Genomic DNA, 26,443 nt, shown 5'->3' with positions numbered 1-26,443 from the left:
ACCCGTTACGGGGAAAAAATGCTCGGAAGATCCCATGCGCGTTGATGGTCGCCCCTGGGCCACGTCCCTGGGCCTGTTTAGCCGGTGTTCCTCCGGCCAGTCTGCTTACCTAAGTTTTTTTTTTCCTGACTGAGATGCAATGGTAGATGCCAGGGCCAACCAGGGCGAAGCAGTTTCAATCACCGAAATGCTTAGCTAAGGCCCAGCAGCCGTCACAAAGCCATTACCTTGGTTGAAGAGGAATTGAATATCACGTGATGTTTCCCGTCGCGCGAATTGATCAGACCATTCCAGCTACCCGCCAAACATCTCAGCATCGTCAAACAACCCTCCGATTACGAACTCTCGGCTCAATCGACTACCACAACCCTCTCCGCACTACACATCACAATGGCCGGCGCTACTGCTGTTAAGCCCATCACGGGCGTGCGTTTTCCCCCCCTTCCGACTATAGAATTTCCGCCGGAATCTCGGAGGAAGAAGACGAAGGGCAACGGACTGTGGGCTAACGACAATTGACAGATGCTGCGACGCAACCTCGTTCTCGACCTTGGTATCGCCCTCGGTAAGCCTTTTTCGTGGGCAGGGCTGGAATTTGCAGATTTGCTGCTGCTGGATTGAGGGCGACATGCGTCAATTGAGCCTCTTGGCTTCAGCTTGCAGCGATTTGCTACTCCAGTGTTCAACCCTTGCTTTCCGACACAATCCGAGAATGACTCAATTAACGTTGCCTTTACAGGTCTTGGTTTCGCCATGGCCAACGTCTACTGGTACGCGATCGTCGACTGAGTTCTACAGAAGTCCCACCCCCGAAAACTAAGATTGAATCATAGGTACGGCTTCCACATGCCGCGCACGAACGCCCGCGACAGCTACTACGCCAAGCTCGAGCAGCAGAAGGCCGAGGCCCGCAAGGCATAAGCGACAATCAAACAGCCGAGACGAAGCGGGAACGGAGCGAATTGAGATGGTCTGTTAGATTGGGTGGAGGAAGCACGAGAGGGCATTTGCAGTCATAGACAAGATACGGGCTTCATCAGTTGATCATCCAACCCCGATTGTACCATACACTTCAGCAATTGAACCAAGAGCCTCTTTATGTGAATTGATTGGATGCGTGCGTCGATGTTTGTCGCCCTAGTCGACGGACCATTGTCCACCAGTCCATGGCACTTGATCCATGCTGCCTCCACGTTGAAGGTCTTGCTTTGCCGAAACCTCGTGAGAACCAAGTGCGACAGACTGCGGTACGATCAAGAGAACTTGGCTTTGCTCGTCTGATTATCTCACGTATCCAGAAAATACAGGCTTTATCGCTCGAGACCTGTGTTGGTGATACACATGATCGACGTTGGAGCGTTGCTGTATGATCTACGGATATGATTACAGCCTTGGTTTCGATGCACTCGGATCGATTATCCACGACACAATCTCGCCGGGCCGTATCATCATACGATCGGCCAGGTGCGCATACTATGTGCTTCGAATGAGATGGCCAGATAAAGATACCTGGATGACGTGTAGTGTGCGTCTAGACGCCATAGATACCCCGGAAACAATGATGCCCTGGCTCATTCATCCTCCCATGCCTGAGACCATTGATGGTATGATGGCTCACTAGAATGGCCGTCTTGCGATTTGCCGTTGCCTATAGCTTGGGAGTTGTGACGGGTGGTGGTGGTGGGGTCTGACTTTGAACCCTCCCAAGCTGTGGTCTCAACCATGAACGTGCCCTTTTTGTCTTGACATCTAATGAATCACATACACAATCAGTTTACAATATTACCGACGACGGATATTTGTGCGACACTGGCAAGGAGAAGGTATTAGAAGAAATCAAAACTCACTGTCGGAAGAGCCGGTGAATTGGCCAGCAGCGGACCGGGCTATTCCGGGACTGCGAGTTCTCGACAAAGCACCTGTACTGCGTCATCTCCTTCAACGCACACTTGGTCAGGTCGACATCGGCGCCTCCTGGCAGCTTGCGCTTCTTCCCCTTGACATCTTCCTGGACGTGCACATCCAATTTTGACGGTGGGAACGCGGCACACGGCGGCGACATTTGCTAGCGGCGACGGCGACGGCGACGGATATGGAGATGGAAATGCCCTCGGTGGCCGCTTTAGCCGGCGCAAGGCTGCTGGGCGAGATTGAAGAGACGAACCTGGACGAGGTACGCAAGAATCACGAGTCCGTTCTGTTTGCGCAAGCTGTGGGTTTTGGGTTGGGGGGATGCTTCTTCAATTGGTTCCGGTCGATGAAAGCTGGATGAGTGATGTTTCCGTTCAACTTTTCGTCCGTGTAGCGAACGCCGAAATCCCCATGACCGTTCCTCACCACCACCACCAGCCATCTTTGACCTCGTCACTAGTACTCACGCCCAGCCCCGCATCATCCAAATGACCACAATGAAGTCGCACATACGCACTAGCACTGACATGAAGCACCGCAGATACTGTATGCTCTCCGCATAGCGATTGATCCCGATGCGCCAACAAACAAATCGAAGCATCCAAAGTCATACCCCGTTCCTGGACTTGACGATCTTGTCCAACGGAATTTTGGTGCAACAAAGTCTGCTCCATTGGCTGTGACCGGCCGCCAACTCCCGCTCGTCTACGCACTCGTCTCGGCCCTTTTGTCACATCCACATAACAAGACGGTACTGATCCTCGATACTGAGCACCGTTTCGACGCAACTCGCATCCTTGGTGACCCAGATGACCTGCGCCACGCCTACGTGCATCGCCCAGCTCGCCGGAGCACCACTGTTGATAGCCGCAGCGGCGGAAGCGGGGGCGGAGGCGGTAGTAGCATCGGCGCGGAGCAAATCCGGGAGCTCGTCGCCGCTGCGGAGAATTGGATGCTCTACGGCGGACACCACAGCGGCGCCCGGGAATGGTGGGGAACCATAGTCATCGGCGCACTCGGGGCCGGCGACGTGACTGCCGCCTGGAAAGGATGGCTGCGCGTTGACCGCGAGTACGTCCCGGGATTCTCCCTCGGCTGCAGCGCGACGGAGGCTGTGAAGGACCGCCAGCAACGCCAGGAAGCCGTCGAAGCTGCGTCGTGGGCTGCCTCTTCGCAGTGGGGCAGTTTCACATTCACAGAATCTCACTCTAGCACTACGACGCCCGATGCCAGGGATCCGAGGCAGTCGAAGCGTGTCACTGGTACCGACCGATAAGAGATGCGGAGGTTGCAGAGGGACTTCCTGGAGGAACTCCTGGAGGAGCGAGGAGACGGAGACGAGCCAGCACCATGTGGAGGCGGGGATGGGGAGGAGTGTGCACATAGCAAACAAGCAGACTCACACTCCTCTCTGCGAACACCTTTTCGTACATGTACTTCTGCCATTCTTTTCTCCTCCCGAGTTCCATACTCGTGCGCCAATTCCTCCACTTCTTCCCCTCCCCTCCTCCACCAGTGATCAACAACCCGCGAATCCATTTCTGCCCGTGAGGAAACCCACGCGCGCGGTGAGTTGCCTTCTCCACAGAAGCAGGCGAGATGCGAGGGGGGAAACTGGCGACGAGTTACTCTTTGGAGACAATCTTCGTCTGGGCAACATCTGAGATGCTTTGCCAAGCAAAGACGTGTTCGGCCACTCGGCTTCTCACGGGTACCAATTCTCCAATGAACAGTAGCGCCAACGGCGGGACCAGGAAATAAACAGAGGGATGCAGCTTATATTCGACCCCGGCCGGGTCCTTAGCAGACCTGTGCGGGAGGCGGCGCGGCGCCAGGTCCGTGAATGACGGTGTTCTGCAGGCTCGGTCGGGGTCGGCTCGTGGGGAGGGGGGTTGCCAACAGCATGCTTTCATGAAGCTTGCTTCTCTTGCAGTAGTATTTCCGTTGCCCGGTTCGACGTGCATGTTCGTGTCGAGGCGGTTGTGGCGGTTGTGGCGGAATAATTACTCGCAAATGCTAGAAATGGTGGACTATGATGAACTATCGCTAGCCGACGTGTGAGCTATCATTCACCGCTATAATTCTCTCAGTAAATCACAAGACGGTTAATCGGAAATAATAAGAGTAATCCAAAAATATTTTGCGGCTAATGCGCCTGTAGATTTGACCGATGCGAATCTGCTGACAAGCTATCTATGACTCTAGCATCTATCTGTAGTCGTGATGTTCATTGCTGACGCCTTTGGTATCATACTTTTACTCCGTCCAAGTGAATAATCAGATTCAGAAAATGAGGGAGCTCTGAAGAGAGCTTTGGCAAAAAATAAAAAAAAACCGCTAATATCCCGAACATCCCTTTTTATCGCGCAAAGTTGTAAATGCTGAAAAGTCGCCGTTTCTTTAACCCAGAATTGGTTGCGAACGCTCCTCAAGGGGAGTGTAACACGCGCTACCTTTCTCCTGCATGGCGCGAAGGCAGTCTTCTTCGCCGAGGATGTCCTTGCGCAACGAGGTGACGACCCGCTTGCGGATCTCGCGCTGAATACCGTAGCGCACGGCGTCCAGGACGGTGTTAACGGTAGCCTTGGGCTTGTAAGCCGGCTCCGTACCATCTTGGTAGACACCGGTCTTGACCAGGATGCTGTGCCACTCGTTGTCCGCGTGCTCGTCGTACAGGTTTGTGCCGCGAATATCGGACTCGGGAGTATCGCCGACAAAGTAGACAGTGTCGGGAGGGGCGTCGAGGCCGTGCTGCTGGCGTCTCCATTGTTGCAAGAGCCTCGTCGCAAACTCGAACGTGCTGACCTGGGGCTTGCCGAAGGCGTGTGTGTGGAGCTTGCCCTTCTTCTTGGTAACGTCCTTGAAGGCGACCTCGAGCATGCGGCGGAGGGCACCCATGCCCAAGCGCACGTTGTCGTGGGCCGCGGACCAGACGACGTCGTTGTGGGAGAAGTAAATTGGTGGGCCCTCATCAAAGGTCTCGCTCAGAGTACCGATCTTGCCGCCCTTGGACATTGCGATATCGAGCATGATCTGAATGTCACCGGCCCAATCGCGAGAATCCGCGAAGACGAAGACGGCCTCGATGGTAACGTCAGTGAAGTCACGCTCGCGAGAGTTCTTGAGCTCGTCGGGCGTAAGCTTGCGGAATGGTGTTGTGGCCGAGTTGTGCTTGATGATATCGCCGGGCGTGATGACGTCCTTGAAGCCGTAGCCTTCAGCAACTTGACGGCACTTCTCGCCTTCTCCACCGACAACCAACACAGTCTTGAATCGGTCGGCCATTTCCCTCATGGGAGTGTGGCCACAAATAAATTGTGCGGGAGAGATTTCGATCTCCATTTGTTTTGACAGGTCGCCACATCTTTCTTCTTCGGTCTTGCCGCCTCCGTTCGTGAGGAAGATATAAGGACTAAAAAGTTCCATGTCAGTTTCGGATGTAGGTCAAGCAATGAGTTGGAAACAACTTACATCTGAATGCCGTATTCATTCTCGCCGTTGAGTACCTTCATAGCCTCAACGGCCTCGGGAATGGCACGGCCACCACGGATAAGGACACCATCAATGTCAAAGGCGAAAGCGAAGCTATCGGCCACGGGAGCATCGACTCTTATCGAAGGGGTGACGGGTGAAAGAGCGCTAGCAGGGCTTCCGACAGGAGAGTCGCCAGGGGATGATGCTTCTGAGCCGTCGAGCGAGGAATCAGGAGTGCTCAGTGCCATATTGTCCAGTTGCTTCCGGGCAGCTTGAATGCTCTCGATGAAGCTGCCGGTGGACGAAGCTCGGTGATTGGGAGCCATGGTGGGTGGTGTAGAGAGTGAAGCTCTTCAAAACTGGTTAATTGAATGTGGGTAAGAGCTGTAAGCCTGTAAATGTTCAGGCTAGAGGGGCTGACTTGGGGAGTGAAAACTGAAGCTATATCTGTCAAAGACGGAGCTTTCGACGAAGATGATAAGTTGAGATTGGGATGAAGTGATAAGACAAACAGGTGTAGATCATTCAAAAGGAAATCACGGGGGGGGGCTGCCAGATTATATACTCCCGGTATGAGAACATCTTGACTTGATGCTGACGTCTCTGATCTCACTCTCTCTTACTCTCTCTTACTCTCTCCCTGCCCCTCGCTTTCAGAAATGCGCGCTTTCGAGGCGCCCCTGCGCTACCCTCTTCCAACATGTGGAAGTCTCCGCTAAAACCAGGCAAACGCGGGTCCTTGCTCAGTGACACCCTTGGGATGAGTTTCTTGAGTCGTGCATGGTCGTGGATACCGTGGAGGCGAAGTAGCATGAGAAGTTTTTTTTGGATCCAAGACCAGGAGAGGAGCCTTGCTCCACTCTGTACACACAAGGACCTTACCTGGTGGTGAAATTTTATGATTACGACACAGAAGAGGATAAAGACACTGCCCTTTGTTGCGAGCAGCACTGCTGCAGTAGACGTACTTCCGTGCAGAAGAGTACCGCCAAAGGGAAACGGACCGGGATGCGGCTACTTGCCAAGAGGGAGAAAACTTGTGTGGCACCAAAGGTTCCTCCATCTCACCGCCAGGGCAGACTTCTAGTCAGTCCAAGTAACATTTGTTCCTGGCTCCTACGGGTTTTACCAACACAGATAGATCCAAAGTACAAAGTACAGACGTAGTGCAAGTCACAAAACGGGCGAGTAACCCAGCGAGCCACCAACAAGAGAAGGGCAAAAAGCATGTTTAGGAGGCTCCATAGACAGAAGAGGGATCCATCTTGCCAACCGTCATGGTGGAGACTTGGCTTTTCGGGTTCCTCGTTGCGGCTGCAAAAGATTCCGCCGTGTGTCGCGCAAGGCATATGGCTAGGGGCCTCGAAATGCCCCGAGCAATGATGATGATCTGGGTACCGATGCGGCAGCGATCGACCCTTACCCGAGGCGGCCTTGGCGCGACGACGAAGCACATGCGAGCCGCCGTCACGGCCAGCCGTTGGACCCTGAGGCAAAATGCAAAGGCTTATTACAGCATGCACAAAGGCTATTTGGTGTGTTCAATTTCTCTCACTTTTTCGTTCGGGCATGTACCGGTATCTATCTCTTAAGCCCAAACATGGAAGGATAAGCCAGGGGAACTCCAGGGCAACTTGGCCTTGTCACAAGGAATCTTGGTAGGTAAATCGGACCAGGACCAAGGACGTCAAAAGGGGGAAAAGGTAAATACCATGCGGCGTTTCGTATGTCGAGTATCCGTACCTTTATCTGTATAATGGCACGAAAAGGTACTCCGTAAGGTAGTCCGTGAAGCAGACCATGCCTAAGTCAGTCGGTCTCGTCGGCTTCTTGTCTTCAGCATCAGATAAAGCAGCACCGGCGCAATCTCTGCCCCTCCTTCGCCCGCCTCCTTGAAGACCCCTCCATGACTCCCATTGGGCGTGTGCCTACTCCTTATCGACGACTCCTTACGATACGGCAGGCTGACACAGGGATGGTGCCCGCAGGAAGTCGTGATAGCGCCGGTGGTGGTCCACAAATGCGAGAATGCACTTGCACCATGAGGTGAGAGATGTATCAAGGAACTTTGCCCGTGTGGTGGCCCAGCGGGTTCCATAAAAGCGGGTTACGGAGACCCCGTAGTGACGTCACCGCCAGTGGGCCCCGGTGTCGCGACAGCAAGGATTACGATGAGAACGCCCGTGGCTCGGATGGCTACATTTCATTGGTCGCCGTCATAGGCGAGAGGCTCCGCTAGACGGCCCGAAGTGGCAGTCGTCTCTTCCGGCGGCTTAGGTAATAGTAGAGAGCCTTTCTAGTGCCCCCCTATGGCAAAGAACCGGGCATCCAGCGGCATCGGGTCCGGAAACCCCTCGGTCCCTTGGCCGTTCGACACCGGCCCTGCATGATTGCGCTTGTCTCACCATCATTAACTAATTGGGACATTGAAAGAAAATAGAGGCAAAGTAATTGCGGAGAGGCGAAGAAGAAGGGGGAAGAGAGATTATTCCGTTGCTGGCTTTTTTTCAGCTCCAAAGAGGCCACTTCGCCGCTCATCACTTGTGTCATCGCTCCGAAAGAGCGCTTAGATACTATTCTAGGTTGGTTCATGACTCGGCGAATGACGTCCATCTTTCCCTTCTTCATCTCAAAGTAGGAACACACTATGTACGCAGAGTCCAGACTGAGTACGACAGTATTCAGGGTAGTTGCGTGAACAGGGCCACAAAATATCACCAAGTCCAGAACATTGATACCCAAAGAAACCACGCATCTCCAGACCATCCACTTATGCTGTACCCGCTCACAACATGTGTATTTTGTGGCCTGTTCCTCTGAACAAGTCCGGGGGTTTCATTATTCTGTGACCGACGGTCGATCTCGACGTTTCTCGAGCGGAGAATTGGGTATAGCATGGACACGGGCAGTGTATCTAGTGAACAGACGTGAATCTTGGTGTATTCGTAGCATGAAGAGGTTTCGAGATAATAATGTAGCACAAGCGCAGTTGCTCAACAGCTCGATACCCGTCCTGCCGTATCACACGCTTCACCGAACACTCCCGAGATTTGCGGTTGTACCGGTAAACGCCCATTTCCCGTCGCGGGCCTTTGCTTCCTTTGCGGCCGGCCTCCCGTCACCGTTTTTTTCTTTCTTCTTTTCCTCCTTGCTGCACAACTACGCCATTATCCAGCATTGCCGAGCCGGAGGAGAACGCCCACCCACGGCCAACCAAGCGTAAACCAGGCTTCAGCCCGGCGCTATTACTGTCGCGTCCCGCTGCCGCCATACACGCTACTCGTCAGTCGCATTGTGATGCCGTCACCGTTGACCAGACTCCATGCAGACACCCCTGCCCCTGTCCGTATCCATACTGTATGTATGTAGGGATGGAGTCCGTCACTCGTTCAGCCAGTCGAGTGCACCTATCAAGGCCGTCTTATTCGTCCGTTGCCCTCGCTTGGACAGTTGGAAACCCACCGAAGACGGTGAAATTGGAAACCGGAACCACATTTCGCTCAAACAAAAAGCAGACAAACGACAAGTATGAGGGATGGGCAGAAGGGGGGCATTGGCTTGCATACGGAGGCCTGATCCTTGTCCAGTAATATGAGGATAAGAGCGTTTGATGGAAGGGGAAAGGAAATCAATGGATTAGCGTGACTGGCCAACATGAGCACGCAAGTGGATTCAAGGAATAACGCTCACTTGCTAATAATCAATCATACATTCCTCAATCCTTGGACCTTTGTTTCATCCTGCGGTGCTTGAATGCGCCGGTTGGAAAGGTAGGCGGTCTTTGCAACTGTGTCTTTTTCTTTTCCCATCCGTGCCCTCATAAATCCCTCATCCCGTCGTACTTTTGAGTCCTCCATGGGCCGGCATTCTATCTGCTACTCGGCCAATAGGCGGGATACCCCGATACCAAAGCACTTTAAACCAAACAAAGCAAACTCGAGCTTGATAGGCTGAGAGCGCTTTATTGAAGATTAACAAAGAGGCCGCCGTCGACCAGCAACTGCGCGCCAGTCACATAACCACTCAGGTATTCGCAGGCTAGGAAGACGGCGGGCCCGGCGAGGTCGGACGGCACGCCGGTGCGGCCCAGTGGAATGCGGCCCTCCGTGTAGGCCCGCTTGGCATCGTCGGCCAGGTCCTCCTCGTTGAGCTGTGTCTTGATCGTACCGGGGAGCAGAGCATTGCAGCGAATATTGTACTTTCCCAGGGCAACGGCAGTGCTCTGCATGAGGCTGAGTACACCAGCCTTGGTTGGGGTGTAATGGGTCTGCTGGCCGCCACCGACGAGGGCGGAGATGGACGAGATGCCAATGATGCTGCCACCGGCGGGCGATTGCTGGCTCATCTGGCGAGCGGCTGCCTGTACGACATAGAAGGCGCCGTCGAGGTTGGTACGGACTGTCTTGGTGAACAGGTCCGGAGTCAGCTCGAGAAACTCGGCAAATGTGCAGATGCCAGCATTGGAGACGCAGATGTCTAGACGGGCGTTGCCGGAATGCTCGACGGCACGGGCTACCAACTTTGCTGCCGTCTCGGGCTCGCGAACATCACCAATTATATCGGCCAGACGACCCGCGTTGGGGTTCTCTTGCTTTGCAGCAGCGGCGTCGGCAACGAGAGCATCAAGGTGGGGCTGGTCCTTTTCAAGACCCAAATGGTTTACGACAACGTTGGCACCCTGCTTTATGTATTCCAACGCAATAGCCTTTCCAATGCCAGTGGTGCCGCCCGTGATGATGGCAGTCTTGCCAGCAAGCAAGTTCGTCGGGGCCATGGTGCACAATGTGAAAATATAGCAAGCTTTCTTGAAAAGGAAGGCTGTCGTCGATATATAGGATGTCGAAATGAGGTCGTATGCGGGGTTGCCTTGGACGGCACGGCGTCGAATCGGATCCTGGTAATTGGATCAGCCAAAGAAAGGACCAAACGGTGAACGATTGGCGATAGATGGCAGACGATTGGCGAGTGATCGTGTTCGTCTGTAAATCCGTGGTAGGCTTCGCTCGTGCTCGTGCGCGAGGACGGGTGGTCGGCAAGTCTATATTTGTAGTTGACGATACATGCCTGGAAGAATTCTGGTTGGTGCGGAGGAGGCGGGACAGAGCTGTGAGGACGGAAGGGGGGGTTATTATGCAGCGAGGGCGGCTCAAGTGAGACCCGATGACCGAGCCACGACTGCCGCCCGCTCCAGGAGGTGCCTTCCGAGTCCCACGATACCTACTCGGGGGGGCAGAGTTGGGGGATCTTAGGTAAGGAAGGCTGCTTGTACGTATTCATTTGTGACCCCGGGGCAGCTGCCGATGACAGACCCCTTCCGTGACCTGCGTGAGACCGTGGCACGCGTGGGTACCCTTTTTATTCGGAATTCCCCATGACTTGCGGGCATCCCACTTTCCACCCCGCACTCTCGGTCACAATTATAGCGAGCCTCACCCCACCAACCACCATGTTGACCATATTGCGTATCCATCCCACCTGAGATGCTTCATGCTCTTCCCAGGGACGGTGTTTCCTCTGTGGTGTTTGTGGTTCCGTCACTCCGCCCTCACTGCCTCCCAACTGGTTCCTTTCTCTTAATGATACACATCGAGGATGGGAATCGTAGGCCAAGCTAAACATGGAACCCCCACTCTCCGCGTATGTGTCGCGCACGGCTCCGCGAATCTCAACTTCATCGCCACAGATCAAGTCGAAGCCTTTGGTTCTGACACATTTTACGAGTAATCCCGAGGGTTTCTCTGCCGCCGTCAGGCAATTAATGATCATACTATTGCATCCTTAGCCTTGGTTACAGAGAAAACAAATCCAGTTCGTGATGGTCAACATTCCATGTAGCTGCTGTAAACGTTGTCATAAATCTATTTTACGTGGTAGCTAAGCATACCAGCTGATTCGCCATGTACATTGCGCCAATAAGTCATGTCCAACACCGCTACATAGTTGAACCCAACCGCCCCGGTCTAAGTATTCCCAATAGCCGTGCAAGTGGCATGCTATTTTACTTCGACGATGTCACGGGCCTTTAAATCTGGCCGCAACATCATGCATAAAGTTGCTATTCATTTCGCCTCCGTCTCCTCCACCGACTTGAGGGGCCTCTCCTACGCAGTTGTTAGCACATCTGATAACACAATGATTTACGACTTTCTGTCCACTTACGGGGCTGGCATTCAACAGGGCCTTGCCCGAGATCAGTTTTGACCTGACGGCGGGGTTGAGCGTCAGACCGAAGCCGGGCTTGTCAAGATCAGCCGTCGTCAGGAAGCCCTTTGTCGGGATGGGCTCGTCGAGGAACAGGTCGCCGAAGACGGGCAGAACGCTCTTGCCGTCGGGCGAGTTGGCGAGGTACTCCTGGAAGGGCGTGTTCGGCTGCGAAATGACAAAGTGGTAGCTGTAAGGGCCACTGGCGTGAGGCACAACAGGGATGTCGTATGCTGAGGCCATGGCAGAGACCTTGAGCAGTTCCGTGAGGCCACCGAGCCACATGACATCGGGCTGGATAATATCCAGGTTGCGTCCCTCAATGAGCTTGCGGAATCCGAATCGAGAGTACTCGTGCTCGCCAGTGGTGAACTTGATGGTGGGGTGCGCGCGCTTGATTTGCTCAAAGCCGTCCGTGTCATCGGGCGACAGACACTCCTCCCACCAGTTGATGTTGAGGTCCTCGCAGGCCTTGACAATTTCGATTGTGTAAGACACATTGAGACTCATGTAGCAGTCCACCATAATGGGGAAATCGGGCCCAACGCTTTCGCGGTGCTTGCGAAGGAACTCGACGTTCTTCTTCAGGCCGGCGTGGCCATCCTCTGGGCAGTACGGAAGAGGGACCTTGCCGCCCCAGAAGCCCATCGTCTTGGCTGCCGACGGTTCGGGGCCAGTGCAGTAGAAGTCCAGGCGCTCCTTGGTGGCGCCACCAATGAGCCTGTATACAGGCTCATTTCTCACCTTGCCAAGCAAATCCCAGATGGCGAGATCGATGACGGAGATGACGGCAAGAGGAAGACCCTTTCGGCCATAGAACATGGAGCCTCTGTACATCTGCTCAAACAGCAGGTTTGTGTTTCGGGGATCAGCGCCGATGAGGAAACGCTCAAAGTGCTGGTGGACGAGCCAACACGCCGGAGGACCTGCGCGGGATTTGGTCAGCAAAGTCTTCCTCAGCCATGTGCTCTCGTATTATGTACAAGACTACGCACCTCCAAAGCCAGTAGCAATGCCGACAGTGCCGTCTGTCGCTTCGATCTCGATGAGGAATGAGCCCAGGACGTTGATGCCCCAGCTAGTTCTTGAGTTACGGTACTGCTCCCATCGCGAACAGGGAGTAGAAATGGGGCTGTCAATCAGCCTGTTTATTGCATTGTTAACTCATGTCGTTCTATGTGTGACGAGGCTCATTCAGAGCAGCGCTACAAACGTACCAGTGGCCACCCTTGACATTGTGGTAATCACCGCCGGAACCAACGCCGCCAATGACAAACGTCCGAATCTCCTTGATGGAGGGGAAAGACCTCACGGACGCCATTTTGTTGCCTCCAGAATCCGCGTCTGCCAGTGTAGTGAGCAAGGAAGGGGAGGAAAGAGGGGGCTTTTGAGAATGCGCAGGTGAGACACGGTATGATGATGGAGAGAGCAAGTGAGGGGGAACGGAGGGGGATTGGGTTTATGGGCGTCTTTTAAGAGGGACGGAAGACCACTTGTCGCCGGGATTCCAAGACATGTGAGCGCAGTGAACAAGACAGGAGTAGAGGAGCCATGGCGACCGAATCGGACGAAAGTCCACGTTAGTGGGGTCTAGACACAGCAGATTCGACACGAGTCGGCTCGGAGCCAGACTGCTTTGTGCCATTGTGGTGGACGGTGGTGGACGGGAAGGTTTTGGAGATCGGCAGCAGATGCACCGACAGGCGGAAACAGGGGCAAGGCAGTGGGTTACGGGAAAGGACCCCTCCCCCTCATCCAGTCCCCATCTGCCGGCCTCGGATGTCGGGTGTCAGTGACATGGCTTTTCCTGAGGCTTTCAGACTTGTGAATAGTCTAAAGCGAAGTAAGAAACACTGTGAGACAAAAATATACGGGCGTTCGAGGGCCATCAAACAGTGGATGGGCACTTGGGCACGTTTATTGTGCACCAGCTACGATGATCAATGCTTCATACACATACAGGACGAAAAGGGAAAATCGTGCGTAGATTACACCTCAACTCTCTAATGGCTTCTCGCTTAGTCTCCGGCCAGAACCGATGACACGAGGGCACAGGGCCAATCGGACAATTCTGGGCGTTGGACTGGCTAGGCCAAGTGTCTACTGCAAGCATTGCTGCAGTCATTGAGTCGTCAATGAGTTGAGGGTGTGTGTGTTGGTTGTGTGAGAAGGCGCATGGTGATGGACAAGATCACCGTGGGGGCACGGGGGGAGTATCTCTCTCGTCTGGGGGTAACGAGCAGGCCAATTCAGTCCCATAGTTGAGTGTATCCGCACAAACATAGGTACTCAGTAATTGACTTTTGAGGCGGTGGTGAAGCGCACAATCCCGGTTGCTCGGGACGGGAGAGGCCGTAGCTGAGAAGGCTTGTGGCACATTACCTTATACCATGGGCTAGCTAGCGTATGGTCCAATGGAAGGTATGTACGCAAATAATGCCATAATGGCTATCTTGACTCTTGAATGTTTACTTTTCCCCCTCTCGCCTCTATTTTGTCGGTACCTAGGTTCTACGGTGGTGAAGTTCGTGACTCGGTCAAGCTGTATCCCAGCAGTATCGAGCTGCACGCGATTCCTCTTTTCAAGTACCCACCGCTGGTTACGGGCGACTTCGGAGACGTGGGATATCTTCGCCCGAGAACTGCACCGAATTGCCCGATGTGAGTCCTACTCTTGCTGGTCCGAGGCATTGCACGCTTTCTCAACGAAATTCCTCTGCCTCATTCCATCTTGCCTTGCTCCTCTCAAAACATTTTCCTCCGAAGCACGTTACATAAGACATCTTACCTAAGGTCGGAGGTAGGCCGACAGTGAGAGCCAACATAATCAATCGAGCAGTGAGCAGAGAGAGCGTGGCACCTGGAAGATGAATGATAACTGAAGAGGCTGTTCATTGACGCAGAATAGCCAACCTGATATGACTGATACTGTATGGGTGGAATCCGAGGCTGTACAGAACAAAAGACTGAGTCTTGTTTTGTGTTGGTCTGTGGTAGGTATTCACATTGACATACTTAATTCTTCTGCGGCGTGCCATGGTGACCGTCTCACATTATTCAAAGTACGTACCGATGTCTGGGACCACAGCCACCTCCACACTCTGGAGTCTGCTGTGGCTGGGTGTGGGATGCCTCATCCAATGAAAGAGGCTAATTCATCCCGCACATTCCAGTCCCGAAGGTTTCATTGGATAAAAGCGTTCCAAGGACGGGGCACCTCGTTGAGCCTCGGAAGGTGCCAATCTGTCAGCGATTTCTCCGCATTTTCGTCGCTTTCGTGCGGGCAGTGGTGCGGGCAGTGGTGCGTGCGTGCCTGCTTCCTTCTTCTTCCCCACACAATCCATTTTCGATTCGGCCGCCCCCAACCGCCGGCAACATTCGCTCTCTACCTGTCGCTTCATCCCGCGTTCTTTCTGATCTTGTCTTGCGCCTGATATTATAGTGGTCGTCAATTTGCTGAGCTGCCAAGGGCGAGCGCTCTCTCACAAAGACCCTCTAGCACGGAAATCGCGTCGTCGCCTGACGTTCCTGGGCCCTTCACGTTGTCTTGACAGCTCGTTCCTAAGGTATCATTTCCGGGTGACACCGAGTACCTACGAACGTGCTTGTTGTTGTAATCTGTTCCCGCAGCCCACGCGTACAGGAACCATAACGAAAGCAGACCAAAGAGAAAAACGACTACTAGGGACCAGACTCCGTGTTCTCCATTAAGCTTCCCAGTTGCGAGGCAGTAGTATCCATTTATCTATTCAAGGTAGCCAAGAATTTATACGTCTACACGCACCTGGGGTAAGCACCGCAAGGTAAGGTACCGTACCTTCCTTTAGCCCATTGGGACAGTATGTTCAGCTCGTCAGGCCCATCCCTCTTTCCCCATCTCTTCCAGTCCAATTAAATCCCATCCCGGTCACGTATTTCTAGCTCATCCTCTCCACCTCCGCTTCCTTCCCCTCCCCCGAACTTGCTTCCCCGCCCCCTTCCTTGTCGTTCTTTGCCTCGTGCAGTCCTTCTCGGTGCCTGTCCAACAGTCTGGACTCTCACTGGAGTGTGGCACGTGTGGGACAGAAAAAAAAACACAAAAAAAAAATACCCCGAGCCTCTTCTTTCCCGACCCCAGCCTCCGGTGCCCTTTTTTTTTCTCCCACCCTCTGCTCAACATTAACCCGAGATTCCCAAGCTTCTCCCGAATCCGCGCGTTGGAATCTCGCACAAACGCCTGCGACTCCAACTCATACGCACGCCTACGCGTTCGCCTTCTATCCGTGTGTGTGTGTGTGTGTGCGCGCGCCCGCCCGACCCAACCATTCGGCTCTGTGCCTGCGTCACACTTGCTCTTCAGATACACATCTCTCGGCCTTGTTTTACCCTTCCGCCAGCCATTGCTCGGAGACTGCCACACCGAGGATGCAGCACAACGGTCACTCCCTCAGCAGCCGGTCACCGCCTGCAGCTAACATCAAGTCGATTCAGCACAACCGTAGCCAGAGCCATGACCAAAATCAGTCTCATAGCCAGGACCAGGACTCTGACGACGGCAACCAGCTGCAAAGCGGAGACGAAAACGATCTTGACCAAGACGATCAGGATGTCACCCGCCTTGGGAAGCGCAAGAGACCCATATCTGTCTCGTATGTCGTTCCCCGTCCTAGCTCATCCCACCTTACCTCTCACCCCATGCCATGCCGCTCACTCTCACTCAACCCTATCACGCCTCACTCATCTCAACTCATATCAAACCCGGCTGCTTGGGTGCCTTGCTCCCTCTATCCACTTACTCACCCACCTGCCTCTCTCCCTCCCCTTTGCCCAGTTTCTTGTCTTTAATTGCCCTCTTTGGGCTTTGCCCCCATGTCCCTCGAACCACCATCGCCTGAACCCGTGCCTTCCGAGCAGAACCCTGAAGCTAACAATCCAACTCCAAGATGCGAGCTATGCAAGCAGAGAAAGGTTACACGAAGTCCCTTTTCCTTTCCGTCTCTCTCTTCCTTTGTACCTGAACCTCAGTTTCCCATTATACCCTATCACTGTGTCATGCGTAACTCGTTCACAAGCCGAGAAGTCACGAACTACTCTCAGAGATATCCTCTTTGTTCTTCTCTTCTTACGCCTCAGATGACCTGCTTAGCTCTAAACCTGGAATCTGTGGCTGACTCGCCTCGACTGAGTAGGTGAAGTGTGACCGAGGACAGCCCTCCTGCGGCTGGTGCAGCCGCAATGGAGCCTTGTGCGAGTACAAGGAGCGCAAGAAGCCCGGCCTCCGTGCTGGCTACGGCCGCGAGCTGGAGCAGCGACTAGACAAGCTTGAGGAGATACTCAGAACTCACTCTGAGATTCTCCAGGCGACTCTGACATCCAATCAACACCACGGCGTAGCCCCAAGCATTCGGAATAGCAATCCAAGTCTGCCGAGTGATCATGGCACACCACGAGAGACCAATGCCTTGTTTAGGCCATCTGAGTCCCATCGAACGCCGCAGGCGGAAACGGCTCTCTTCCTTCAGAAACCATCATCTTACCCCTCAACTTCACAATCTATGGAGTTCGGAATGCCGCCTCCCACCCCATCCATGCACGAGTTTCAAGGTCAAATGCCCATGACCAGCATGGCTGCACCCCCAAGCCATATCACTGCCATGTCACACCCGAGCAGTGCGGCACAGGAATATTACGGCACAAACCAAACCCAATTACATTCTCCAGATGTTGCCATGGCACAAAGTCAGGCGTCAACGGCGCCAGACCAGGAGCTGCCGCCCTACGACCTGCTTTATGCCCTCGTCGATCTTTACTTCAAGCACATCAACACCTGGTGTCCTATTCTGCATCGAAAGACGACCCTGGATTCTTTGTTTGGCCCATCCACCCTTGAAGAGACAGATCGTATTCTGCTTCATGCCATTGTTGCCACAACACTCCGATACTCTACTGACTCAAGACTGACCGAGGAAAGTCGGCAGCATTACCATTCCATATCGAAGCAGAGGGTCTTGCTCTATGGCATGGAAAATTCCTCTGTTAAGGCCCTTCAAGCCTTAGTAATTCTTGCTCTGGATCTCGTCGGCAGCAGTAATGGCCCCCCTGGTTGGAACATTATGGCTCTCATTACTAGGTCAGTTGTTCAGCTCGGGCTGGCCGTTGAGAGCACTTCCTTTTCAGTCTCGCCAAATTTTACCTCCATTTATACACTGAGGGCCATGATTTTACCAGAACCCAAGGACTTCATCGAGGAGGAATCTAGGCGGCGGCTCTTTTGGATGATTTACCTTCTCGATCGGTATGCTACTCTAGCCACTGCCTTCGAATTCGCTCTGGATGACAAGGAAGTCGACCGGACCTTACCGTGCCGAGATGATCTATGGATCAAGAATCAGAAAGTTGAAACCCGATGGTTTAGGACCCAGGACCATTCTGAGGACACGAATCCTGAATACGAGATCAACAAGCCAGAGAACCTCGGTGCTTTCTCATATTACATAGAGATCTTGGCAATACTGTCCAAGATTCACAAGTTCTTGAAACAACCCGTCGATATAAGCGCTCTCAGCGACGTGGAGCAATGGCAGATGCGATACAAGGAGCTCGACAACATGCTCACATCCTGGAAGTTCGGCCTTCCTGGGGAGTATGGCAATATGGCCAAGTTATTCCAGCCCGGTAACAAGACGCTGAACTGCGGCTGGGTGATGCTGCATGCAACATACCACACGGCTGTGATCCGACTGCATTCATCGGCGGCGTATCCGACAACTCGTTCGCCAATTTTCACCCCCTCATACAGTGCCTCGCAGCGCTGTCACGGGGCCGTCGAGAACATTGCTGCGCTGGGTGAATTCGTCGTCAATAACGGCCTTTTGGCAAAGCTAGGCCCTCCCTTCGCATTCACCTTATGGGTAGCCTCGCGTCTGTTACTAGTCCATGGGTCTACCGTTGAGCACAAGCTCTCGCCTCAGATTCAATTCTTTGTCGAGACACTACGCGAAATGGGACGCTACTGGCCTGTAGCTGCGCGATACTGCGGCCTCTTGCAACGTGTTCTGGATGAACATCGCGACAGTGAGCGTCAAGGGGATGGTGTCACGCCCAGCTCAGTTAAGATACTAGCCGACATGCGTCGCACAGCGTTTGACCTCGACTTCTTAATATCCCGTCAGCCCCGTGCCAACGGCATGCCAAATCACAGCCGGCTTCCCAGCGTCACACCAGCCAGAACACCAGCACCAAATGAGCTCGAGTACCTGGACGTATTCGACTTTTTCAACGTGCCACGCCTACCCGCTGGCAACGAGATTCAGCATGGCATGAGCGGCAGTAACGGGCAGAACGGGACCACGTCGGGCATGGATGCTAGTAGTGAAAATGGCGGATCCAATGCGCCACCAGCCCCGGGCAACGAGTTCAACATTACGAATTTCATGGTTGATGCCAACAGTGATTGGCTCTTCAAGCAGGAGGGTGCCAAATTTCTTTCATGAGCGGGGTAGTAGTGCCACGACGAGGAGACATTCGTGAATAGGGTCCTGAGCGTGGGTGCTACTTTACCGGGTTTATTGGGGGCATCATTTACGTAGGAGCTTAGCAAAGTCTCCCACTTTTGCATTCGACTTAGCGAACTTTACTTTTGAAATGGCATTTGGAGGCTTGTATGATCATGATGGACTTCACGGAAGGATGAGCGTGAGTGAAAAAGAAAACTAGGGCTGTCATACTAGTGAGGAAGATGAGGATGAATAAGCAGTCAGTGGCTTGGGGACGATGTCTCGGAGGACAATAATGAGAAAAAGAGGATGACATGAAGGACTGCCACCTAGTCTTGAACGTTGCTCTGTGTCCATGTTTGTTTGACCCACGTCCTGCATCACAGGCCGCGTCCCGGCGGGCCATTCGGCCTCTCGCATGAGGTAGGTACCAGGCAGCGCTAGCCGCCTTGGACACACCAACCCCAGCTGAATGCTGTGCGACTTATCAGCTATTGAAGTGTGCGCTGAGAATGTCGGTAGAATCCAATCCATTTCTATAAACCAGTAGATGTGAGAGGACGTATGACATAGAGTATTGCCCGCAACTAAGATAAACGCCATTTGATTATAGGTAATCTACAATGATGAGGAGTATGACGATACTCTTTGGTGCGTTATCTTTAAGCATTGGTATAACCACACAGAAAATTTTATTGAAAAGACTAGTGAGGATCACGATGTAACGGAAGTACATCAGCAAGCTTGATGATGTGGCTGAAACCCTGACCACCACCGTATGTACATATTGCTGTGGGCCAAATGGACAAACTTCAAGGATAATAGAAATGGTTCCAGTGATCAAGCTCGCTGTTTCGGATCGCTAGCCTAGAGTTGACCTCGGAGGTATACATAGCCTATGGTATGACTATGCCGGTGGTGATGTAGCGGCTGCTTGGGTCTTCGATGAGGCCATACAAATGTGCGATAGATTGAAACCATCGTTGATCAGTGGTCGGCGATTATCACAGATACAGACTCACTGAACCACTGCTGTGGACAGGCAGCAAGGAGCATCTCAAATAGATCTGCAAAACCATCACATTGCTCAGCCTTATGAAGGATTGGATAAGGTTTGCTCTTGTGCCGAGATTTGTTCCGGATACGAGAGCAGTGACTAGATTCATAGCTGCAGGAAGAGGCAACTTCATAATTTGCCATGATGAACCAAGAAGTAGCAGAACGAATAGAAGAGCGAACGCAAGAGACAAAGGGTATTGATTCATTATGTGCACGGTTTTGAGCACCTTGCAAATTGCTACCAGACCGAGGAATATTAAACCTCACGCGACAAATAGCAGACATGTGCGCCACCAACGCCCCGTCATGAGACGCCTTTTCCAAACGCTCGTTGTAAAATCAGAATGCTAATTCAATTAGGTCACCATTCTCTCAACCGCAGCAGACACTTGGCTCCTCAATTCCAACAATGTTATTGGGAGCTGCTGGTGCCAGAGCCTCCAGAGTGACACGAATAACAAGCCAATCGCAAAGGAATTTGCCCAAGCCAGCGCCGATTATGATGGAAATGATGAGGTAGCCATTGTAGTACATGGCCAGCAACATGACGATGTATGCCAATCCAAAAGTCGCGGCGTGAATTACAGATCGGATGAGCTGCTGCAGTGGCGATGCACGGAAGACAAGCGTCTGAGGGGCGACAACAGTGGGAGGTTCGCAGCAGTCCGTCTCCTTGGGCATACGAGCTTGTAGTTCGGCGGCGCGGGCATGGAACTGGCGCTGGATGAGGGCGTCGTATTCTTTTCCGAGTCGTCGGAACACTTCGAGGAAGACGGTGAGCAGACCGACACCGATGCAGCTAGCGGCGAACATGCCGGCGTTCTTGATCTGCCATGAAGACGCGAGGAAACCTATCGCATCGGCTCGTTAGCTTATTTTCCGAATGTGTGGGCTTACAGCACAATGCTGCACTGTACCTCGAGAAGATACTCTCATTGTACTTACATGCGTCAATGGTATACCAGTTCCACAACATCTAGTCGTTATGTTAGATGAGCACATGTACTTGGAGGCCGCGGACAGTAACACACCGACATCTTGCAGTCTGTTGAGCTGGCCATCGAACTGTGGTCCATAATGGGCTAATTTGGCAAGCCAGAAGCTTGTATGCGAAGGGAGAAGAGACAGGGTTGAGCGACCAAAAGCAGGGGAGCCTGGCGTTGAATGAAGCTATTCAGAGTAGCAAAGTCGATATAGGTGAGGCGTCGCAGGTACGATTGGACGGAATGGGATACGATTTGTTGAGGCGGTCGATGGAGACGTTCGTTGACGAGGGCGATTGAGCAGCGATGTGGTGCGAATGGTAGTGAGGACTGGTTCGGGTTGAGAGCGCTGGAGTGAAGTAGAGCGCTGGCAGACGTAGAGATAACTTCAGCAGGCACCCCGCAGGCCGCTCGCGCCGGAATCGCTTGATATCTATACGGGCTGAAGACCCGGAGTAGGCCTGGAGGCTGGATGGGTGTTGGGTGGATATGAGAGAGTTGAATGAACGTCCCACAGGTACGGAGTACAGGGTCAGCACGGGCCGAACACTCAGCGATTGCAGGATTGTAGAAGTGACAGGGACCCGGAGAAGAGGGAAATGGCACACATAACGCAAAGAGAGGGCAAAGAAGGTGTGTGGAGGGGGATGTCACTACTTATGGGTTAGCGCAGATATGGCTGGCAGATCCTGGTCAGTCAACGGCAAAGGTGGTGCTGCGCAGGTTTCAAGAGGGGTCGGCATGGGACATGAGCATGGAGGGATTGAGTAAGGACTTTAGGAGCGTCTGTTTCCGTTGCTGACGATTCAAAGGGTTCCACTCATGCTGCCTTAGTCAACCGAAAGGATGTTACGATGGTATGGAAAGGTTGGGCGTTGGATAGTTGGCGTGTATCCGAATTACGACAGCAGACCCTCTATCTTGCTCACGCTAATATGACCTCAGTGTTTGCCAAGGGAAACAGAGTAGGAATAGACACCATTAGCAACTTACCTGGTCTTACCTAAAGCTGCTGGATAGCAACAGACTGGGAATGTGTCTTTCCGGAAATGACTCGAATCCTTTTGCCACCGGATCAAGTCAGATTAAAATCCACAGGCCATTGTAATATGCGACTCGATACTATGTCTTTGACAACGATACTTGCTGAAGACAATCAACGCAACCCCTTCAAGGGAATCTTGAGTGAAATGGTTTGAGTTTTCTCTTGAGTTGCACAATAAGATATTTCGGGTGTTACCCATTATGTCCATAACGCTTTCGGCGTTCAGTTGTCAACTTGACCGTCATTGCAAAAGCCACCCGACCCGAGGGCGGGTCTCCCGTTTTCCAGGTTCCGCTGAAATCATCTCGGGTGAGCGTTCAGCCTGTTGGGCCAGCCCTAGAATATACCTTATTGAGGTTTGCCCGCCCTGCTGGGAACAACGACTCGATGCCAAAAGAGGCAATGGCTTGGACAAGCTGGAGATGATCCTTCACAGCATCAAGAGATATTGGTGAGATGACTGGTGGTAGTTCGGGATGAGGGGAAACATGGCAGGAAGAACCTTGACGGTCCCGAGAGCCGCGCCGCTCCTGCAGCCCGGCCCCACACGCCACGGTGGATCTCGTAGTTAGGTTCCCACGCGAGACCCCGGCTCGGATCCACTTTCTAACAGAAACTTGCTCAAAGATGCTCAACTTGCTCACTCCTCTTCTACCACACGATCATAGTTTCCGTGTTTTACAACATCTTCACACAGCACTGTCGCTGACTTTCACCCGGCTTATGTTGCCCATTTTGTTCATAGAATACTACCTCACTGAGCATTTGATCCCTCGATTCTCCTAGTCCACATGGCCATTCTGCCACTTTCTAAAGAGTCCTTTCGCTATGGGTCTCCAGAAGTTCACAGTTCCGGCTCATTCCCCGCTAATGTGCTCCAGAAACCAAACCAAGAACCCTTGTTCCTTTTGCGAATAGCAGATCTCCAACCTGGCCAGCCCCTCCCATCGCCCTCCAGAACTGGGGAGTAATTATTGCCTTGGCCAGACTCAGCGCAGCCATTCTTGATGACACAGAAACTTGCTCAAAAAGCAACTGTATAAGCAGGTTTCAATATGGGGATTCTCTTTAAGAGTGACACCAGTGGCCCCGTTGCCCTCCTTCCGGCTCCAAACATCGCGGAGCCGCCCCAAACCCGGAAACATTACCAAGACCCCTAGATTAACTAGCCACCTTCGCAGACCCCATAACCCGCCATAAAGACGTCCCGGAAACCTTCTCAAATCCCGCCCGGTCCCGTTTCTTCTTCTCGAATGATGATACTACCGGTACACTCCATCCTCCGTGCCACACCATCCTCCCCTTAAGAGTCTCTGCCTCGCTGGCTGCCGTTTATCTACATCTGCTCTCATCATCTACCATACAGTCCCCCGACTTCTTTTTACGTTGTCCTTCACATTATCCTCGGTCCATATCGCAAGATCTAGTATTCTTTGCTCCCGGGAAGCTCATGACCTTAATGTTGTACTGAGACCGGCACTACAACGGCACTTATAATTACATCCACCATCTCGACCACATGCGCACACGCATCTCTTTCAAAGTAGATTACCCCCAGAAAACCGAAGTATCAAGACGGCGCTGAGCGCTGTCGAAAGATACAAGCCGACCCTCGGTCAACTCTCACATCTGGTCTTCTCACAGCACCTCCAAGAACACCATGGATTCTCAACTCAAATCTCAAGTGGCGGCCCGCCACATCCAGAACTTGAGCGATGCCACCACGATAGAGCCTCACTGGGGCTACGTGGATCGGGCCCTTCCATGTACCAACGACGCCGGGTCCTGCGCCTACCTGGATGTTGTCTACGCCTCTCATGATTTAGGCATGCTATACGTTGGTATTTTGTGGGCGGTTATTGGCGCCATCTTATTGTTATGGGCCGTTGGTCGACGGTCATTGCCGTCTCTCTCCGAGGAGGATGTCCTTCGAGCTGCTCTCCTCGAGGATACAAGAGCAAGCAAGAGCTTTCTCAACCGCCTTCGTCAGACTGCCTCGTCCGCAATCAACCGATACCTCCTCCCCGACTGCGCCCGTCCCATCTTCGGTAGGACAACCCGCCTGCAGGTACTGGTCTTGGCCGTTTTGTCCGGTTATCTCTTGATCTTCTCCTTTGTTGGTATCATCTACAACACATGGATCACCCCCGTCAAGAAGATGCCAGGCGTCTACAATACTAGAGTCAGTCTCGGTCCCTGGTCTGATCGTATTGGAACACTTGCCTACGCCCTTACACCTTTGTCTGTCCTCTTCTCGACACGAGAGTCAATCCTCTCCCTTCTCACCGGCATCCCCTATCAGAACTTCAACTTTCTTCACCGCTGGGTTGGCTACATTATCGTTATCCAGTCCAGTTTGCATACCATCGGCTGGCTGGTGATTGAGGTCCGTCTATATCAGCCTCAGCCCACGGTAGCCAACGAATGGATCTCCCAGCTCTACATGATATGGGGCTGCATTGCCTTGTTCTTCCTCATGGCCCTATATATCCTCAGCTTGCCCCCGGTCATTCGTCTGACCGGCTACGAATTCTTCCGCAAGTCGCACTACGTGCTTGCCATGTTATACATTGGTGCTTGCATTGGTCACTGGAAGAACCTGGAGTGTTTCATGATTCCAGCTCTTGTCATCTGGTTCATGGACCGCTTCGCCCGTGGTGTAAGAACTGCGCTGATGCATCACAACTTCATTGAGGGTAAGGGTATGGGCTTCTCTGCTGCGCAGGCGGCTATGACAGTATTTCCCGATTCAGAGAATGGCGACGTTGTCCGACTCGACTTCAGTCACCCCCATGATGCCTGGAAGATTGGTCAGCACTTCTACTTGTGCTTCAGCGAGAGTAGCATCTGGCAATCACATCCCTTCACGCCTCTCAACGCCCCTGTTACTGTGAACGGAAAAACGAAACATTCCTACATTTTCCGCGCAAAGGGTGGTGAGACGAAGAAGGTTGCTCAGATTGCTGCACGCAAGCTCGCTGCCGGTCCTGTTGAGAAGACTAACGCCGGCCCAACTACTCCAGTTATCTTGACTGGACCTTACGGCGACCCAATTCTGAGAAATGTCACCTCAGACGTCAACATTCTGTGCGTTGCTGGTGGTACCGGCATCACCTACGTTCTCCCTGTTTTGATGAGTCTGAAGAAGCACTCTGGGGCATCTCGAAAGCTCGAATTGGTCTGGGTTGTGAGACATACAAACGACGTAGCTTGGGTGCAAGCCGAGCTTGATGCTTTGGAAGCTGAGCAAGGCCCGAAGGTGGTGGTTCGCATCTTTGCCACACGCGAATCCGGCAATGCCTCCTCTCGCTCCGGAGATTCCGGGGACATCTCGGAGTCGGAATCTTCGTCTGATGCTGGTAATAGTTCGGGTGAGAAGCAAGTGCAGGTGTCAGCTCGGGCGATAGACCAGGTTGGCGTCAACAACACCCGCCGCCATCCCGAACTGGCGACAGTTGTCCGAGAATTTGTCGACGCCACTGTCGATGGGCGAACGGCGGTGTTTGCAAGTGGCCCTGGCGGACTGATGTCCGACATGCGACAGGCGGTGGCCCAGTGCAACTCGGTGGGCAAGGTATGGAGTGGCGAAGAGCGGTATAACGTATCACTCATCCATGACGAGCGTATGGAGCGATAATCACAATAGGGCAGCCCGACGTGGGGCCAGTGTGGTGGTCGATCTTGATTTGAAATGCATTTGAAGCCTTATGAGTTACTATATACCCTAGACGAGCTATTTCTCGTCTTTTAATCAAATAAATCAACTTCTATCGTAAACCGGCACATTCAGATATCAGTGAAATATTTAGCAAAGGGTATATGTGCCGCACGTTTGCCAGTGTGGCATCAAGCCGGTTAATAGGCGTAAGACTCAATAAGCACTTATCAAATTCCGTAATCAGGACCCAGGAGGAGCTAGAAGGAGTTAAACATAGGTCTCTAGTTCCTTTCGAGCAATAACCAGGGGCAATAGACTATAGGAGCGACTCTACGAAGTAATAAATACCTTAAGACGATAAATAGTTTAAAATATTCTACTAAGTATAGGATAATTTGTTTTTATATTCTGCCTTTACTAACTACTCGGGCGGTTCTCGATATTTATTATATAATATTAATATATAATATTAATAAATAGTCTTATTATTTTAATAAACTATATTTTTATAGTTTTTTTACTTTTTTAACTTTCTTTTTTATAAAGTTTATAACTACGGATTATTAATAATAATATTAAGTACTTAACGCTATTATTTTATAAGGTTATTATATATCTAGCTAAGTTAATTATTTTT

General features: G+C 52.5%; 13 protein-coding genes across 13 annotated transcripts; 5 read left to right on the top strand and 8 right to left on the bottom strand.

The window, feature by feature from the left end:
- Window positions 1–390: 390 nt before the first annotated feature.
- Window positions 391–921, top strand: CLUP02_17418 (cytochrome c oxidase subunit COX9; the record flags this gene model as incomplete). Its single annotated transcript, XM_049296328.1, has 4 exons — window positions 391–426; window positions 523–578; window positions 657–770; window positions 834–921. The coding sequence occupies 4 exons, from the start codon at window positions 391–393 to the stop codon at window positions 919–921; spliced, it is 294 nt and encodes a 97-aa protein (XP_049137552.1).
- Window positions 922–975: 54 nt separating this feature from the next.
- Window positions 976–2,062, bottom strand: CLUP02_17417 (uncharacterized protein; the record flags this gene model as incomplete). The annotated part of the gene is made up of 5 exons (XM_049296327.1): window positions 976–1,031; window positions 1,147–1,324; window positions 1,388–1,509; window positions 1,619–1,749; window positions 1,848–2,062. The coding sequence occupies 5 exons, from the start codon at window positions 2,060–2,062 to the stop codon at window positions 976–978; spliced, it is 702 nt and encodes a 233-aa protein (XP_049137551.1).
- A 30-nt stretch (window positions 2,063–2,092) lies between these two features.
- CLUP02_17416 (uncharacterized protein) lies at window positions 2,093–3,187 on the top strand (the record flags this gene model as incomplete). Its single annotated transcript, XM_049296326.1, has 2 exons — window positions 2,093–2,173; window positions 2,453–3,187. The coding sequence occupies 2 exons, from the start codon at window positions 2,093–2,095 to the stop codon at window positions 3,185–3,187; spliced, it is 816 nt and encodes a 271-aa protein (XP_049137550.1).
- A 1,124-nt stretch (window positions 3,188–4,311) lies between these two features.
- On the bottom strand, window positions 4,312–5,711 carry CLUP02_17415 (HAD-superfamily subfamily IIA hydrolase; the record flags this gene model as incomplete). Its single annotated transcript, XM_049296325.1, has 2 exons — window positions 4,312–5,323; window positions 5,383–5,711. The coding sequence occupies 2 exons, from the start codon at window positions 5,709–5,711 to the stop codon at window positions 4,312–4,314; spliced, it is 1,341 nt and encodes a 446-aa protein (XP_049137549.1).
- A 283-nt stretch (window positions 5,712–5,994) lies between these two features.
- CLUP02_17414 (uncharacterized protein) lies at window positions 5,995–7,773 on the bottom strand (the record flags this gene model as incomplete). The annotated part of the gene is made up of 7 exons (XM_049296324.1): window positions 5,995–6,235; window positions 6,297–6,465; window positions 6,515–6,872; window positions 7,149–7,295; window positions 7,355–7,418; window positions 7,497–7,581; window positions 7,707–7,773. 7 exons carry the CDS (start codon window positions 7,771–7,773, stop codon window positions 5,995–5,997), a joined length of 1,131 nt encoding a protein of 376 aa, XP_049137548.1.
- Window positions 7,774–7,799: 26 nt separating this feature from the next.
- CLUP02_17413 (uncharacterized protein) lies at window positions 7,800–8,151 on the bottom strand (the record flags this gene model as incomplete). The annotated part of the gene is made up of 2 exons (XM_049296323.1): window positions 7,800–7,832; window positions 7,897–8,151. The coding sequence occupies 2 exons, from the start codon at window positions 8,149–8,151 to the stop codon at window positions 7,800–7,802; spliced, it is 288 nt and encodes a 95-aa protein (XP_049137547.1).
- Window positions 8,152–9,346: 1,195 nt separating this feature from the next.
- CLUP02_17412 (short-chain dehydrogenase) lies at window positions 9,347–10,159 on the bottom strand (the record flags this gene model as incomplete). Its single annotated transcript, XM_049296322.1, has 1 exon — window positions 9,347–10,159. The coding sequence occupies one exon, from the start codon at window positions 10,157–10,159 to the stop codon at window positions 9,347–9,349; it is 813 nt and encodes a 270-aa protein (XP_049137546.1).
- A 1,285-nt stretch (window positions 10,160–11,444) lies between these two features.
- On the bottom strand, window positions 11,445–12,907 carry CLUP02_17411 (mandelate racemase/muconate lactonizing enzyme domain-containing protein; the record flags this gene model as incomplete). The annotated part of the gene is made up of 4 exons (XM_049296321.1): window positions 11,445–11,486; window positions 11,545–12,512; window positions 12,582–12,730; window positions 12,804–12,907. 4 exons carry the CDS (start codon window positions 12,905–12,907, stop codon window positions 11,445–11,447), a joined length of 1,263 nt encoding a protein of 420 aa, XP_049137545.1.
- A 458-nt stretch (window positions 12,908–13,365) lies between these two features.
- On the top strand, window positions 13,366–13,593 carry CLUP02_17410 (uncharacterized protein; the record flags this gene model as incomplete). Its single annotated transcript, XM_049296320.1, has 1 exon — window positions 13,366–13,593. The coding sequence occupies one exon, from the start codon at window positions 13,366–13,368 to the stop codon at window positions 13,591–13,593; it is 228 nt and encodes a 75-aa protein (XP_049137544.1).
- Window positions 13,594–15,990: 2,397 nt separating this feature from the next.
- CLUP02_17409 (fungal specific transcription factor) lies at window positions 15,991–19,058 on the top strand (the record flags this gene model as incomplete). The annotated part of the gene is made up of 3 exons (XM_049296319.1): window positions 15,991–16,214; window positions 16,509–16,533; window positions 16,755–19,058. 3 exons carry the CDS (start codon window positions 15,991–15,993, stop codon window positions 19,056–19,058), a joined length of 2,553 nt encoding a protein of 850 aa, XP_049137543.1.
- A 1,434-nt stretch (window positions 19,059–20,492) lies between these two features.
- Window positions 20,493–21,196, bottom strand: CLUP02_17408 (ctr copper transporter; the record flags this gene model as incomplete). Its single annotated transcript, XM_049296318.1, has 3 exons — window positions 20,493–20,971; window positions 21,066–21,096; window positions 21,152–21,196. The coding sequence occupies 3 exons, from the start codon at window positions 21,194–21,196 to the stop codon at window positions 20,493–20,495; spliced, it is 555 nt and encodes a 184-aa protein (XP_049137542.1).
- A 6-nt stretch (window positions 21,197–21,202) lies between these two features.
- On the bottom strand, window positions 21,203–21,702 carry CLUP02_17407 (uncharacterized protein; the record flags this gene model as incomplete). The annotated part of the gene is made up of 2 exons (XM_049296317.1): window positions 21,203–21,470; window positions 21,503–21,702. Coding segments are annotated over 2 exons (468 nt in total), but the record flags the coding sequence as incomplete, so codon positions are not given.
- Window positions 21,703–23,808: 2,106 nt separating this feature from the next.
- Window positions 23,809–25,785, top strand: CLUP02_17406 (ferric reductase like transmembrane component; the record flags this gene model as incomplete). The annotated part of the gene is made up of 1 exon (XM_049296316.1): window positions 23,809–25,785. One exon carries the CDS (start codon window positions 23,809–23,811, stop codon window positions 25,783–25,785), a length of 1,977 nt encoding a protein of 658 aa, XP_049137540.1.
- Between the last annotated feature and the right edge of the window lie 658 nt (window positions 25,786–26,443).

Source organism: Colletotrichum lupini, chromosome 10 (assembly GCF_023278565.1).
Source record: "Colletotrichum lupini chromosome 10, complete sequence".
Lineage (NCBI taxonomy): Eukaryota > Fungi > Ascomycota > Sordariomycetes > Glomerellales > Glomerellaceae > Colletotrichum > Colletotrichum lupini.
The sequence above is the reverse complement of the archived record's forward strand: the minus strand, read 5'-3'. Positions and strand labels throughout refer to the sequence as shown.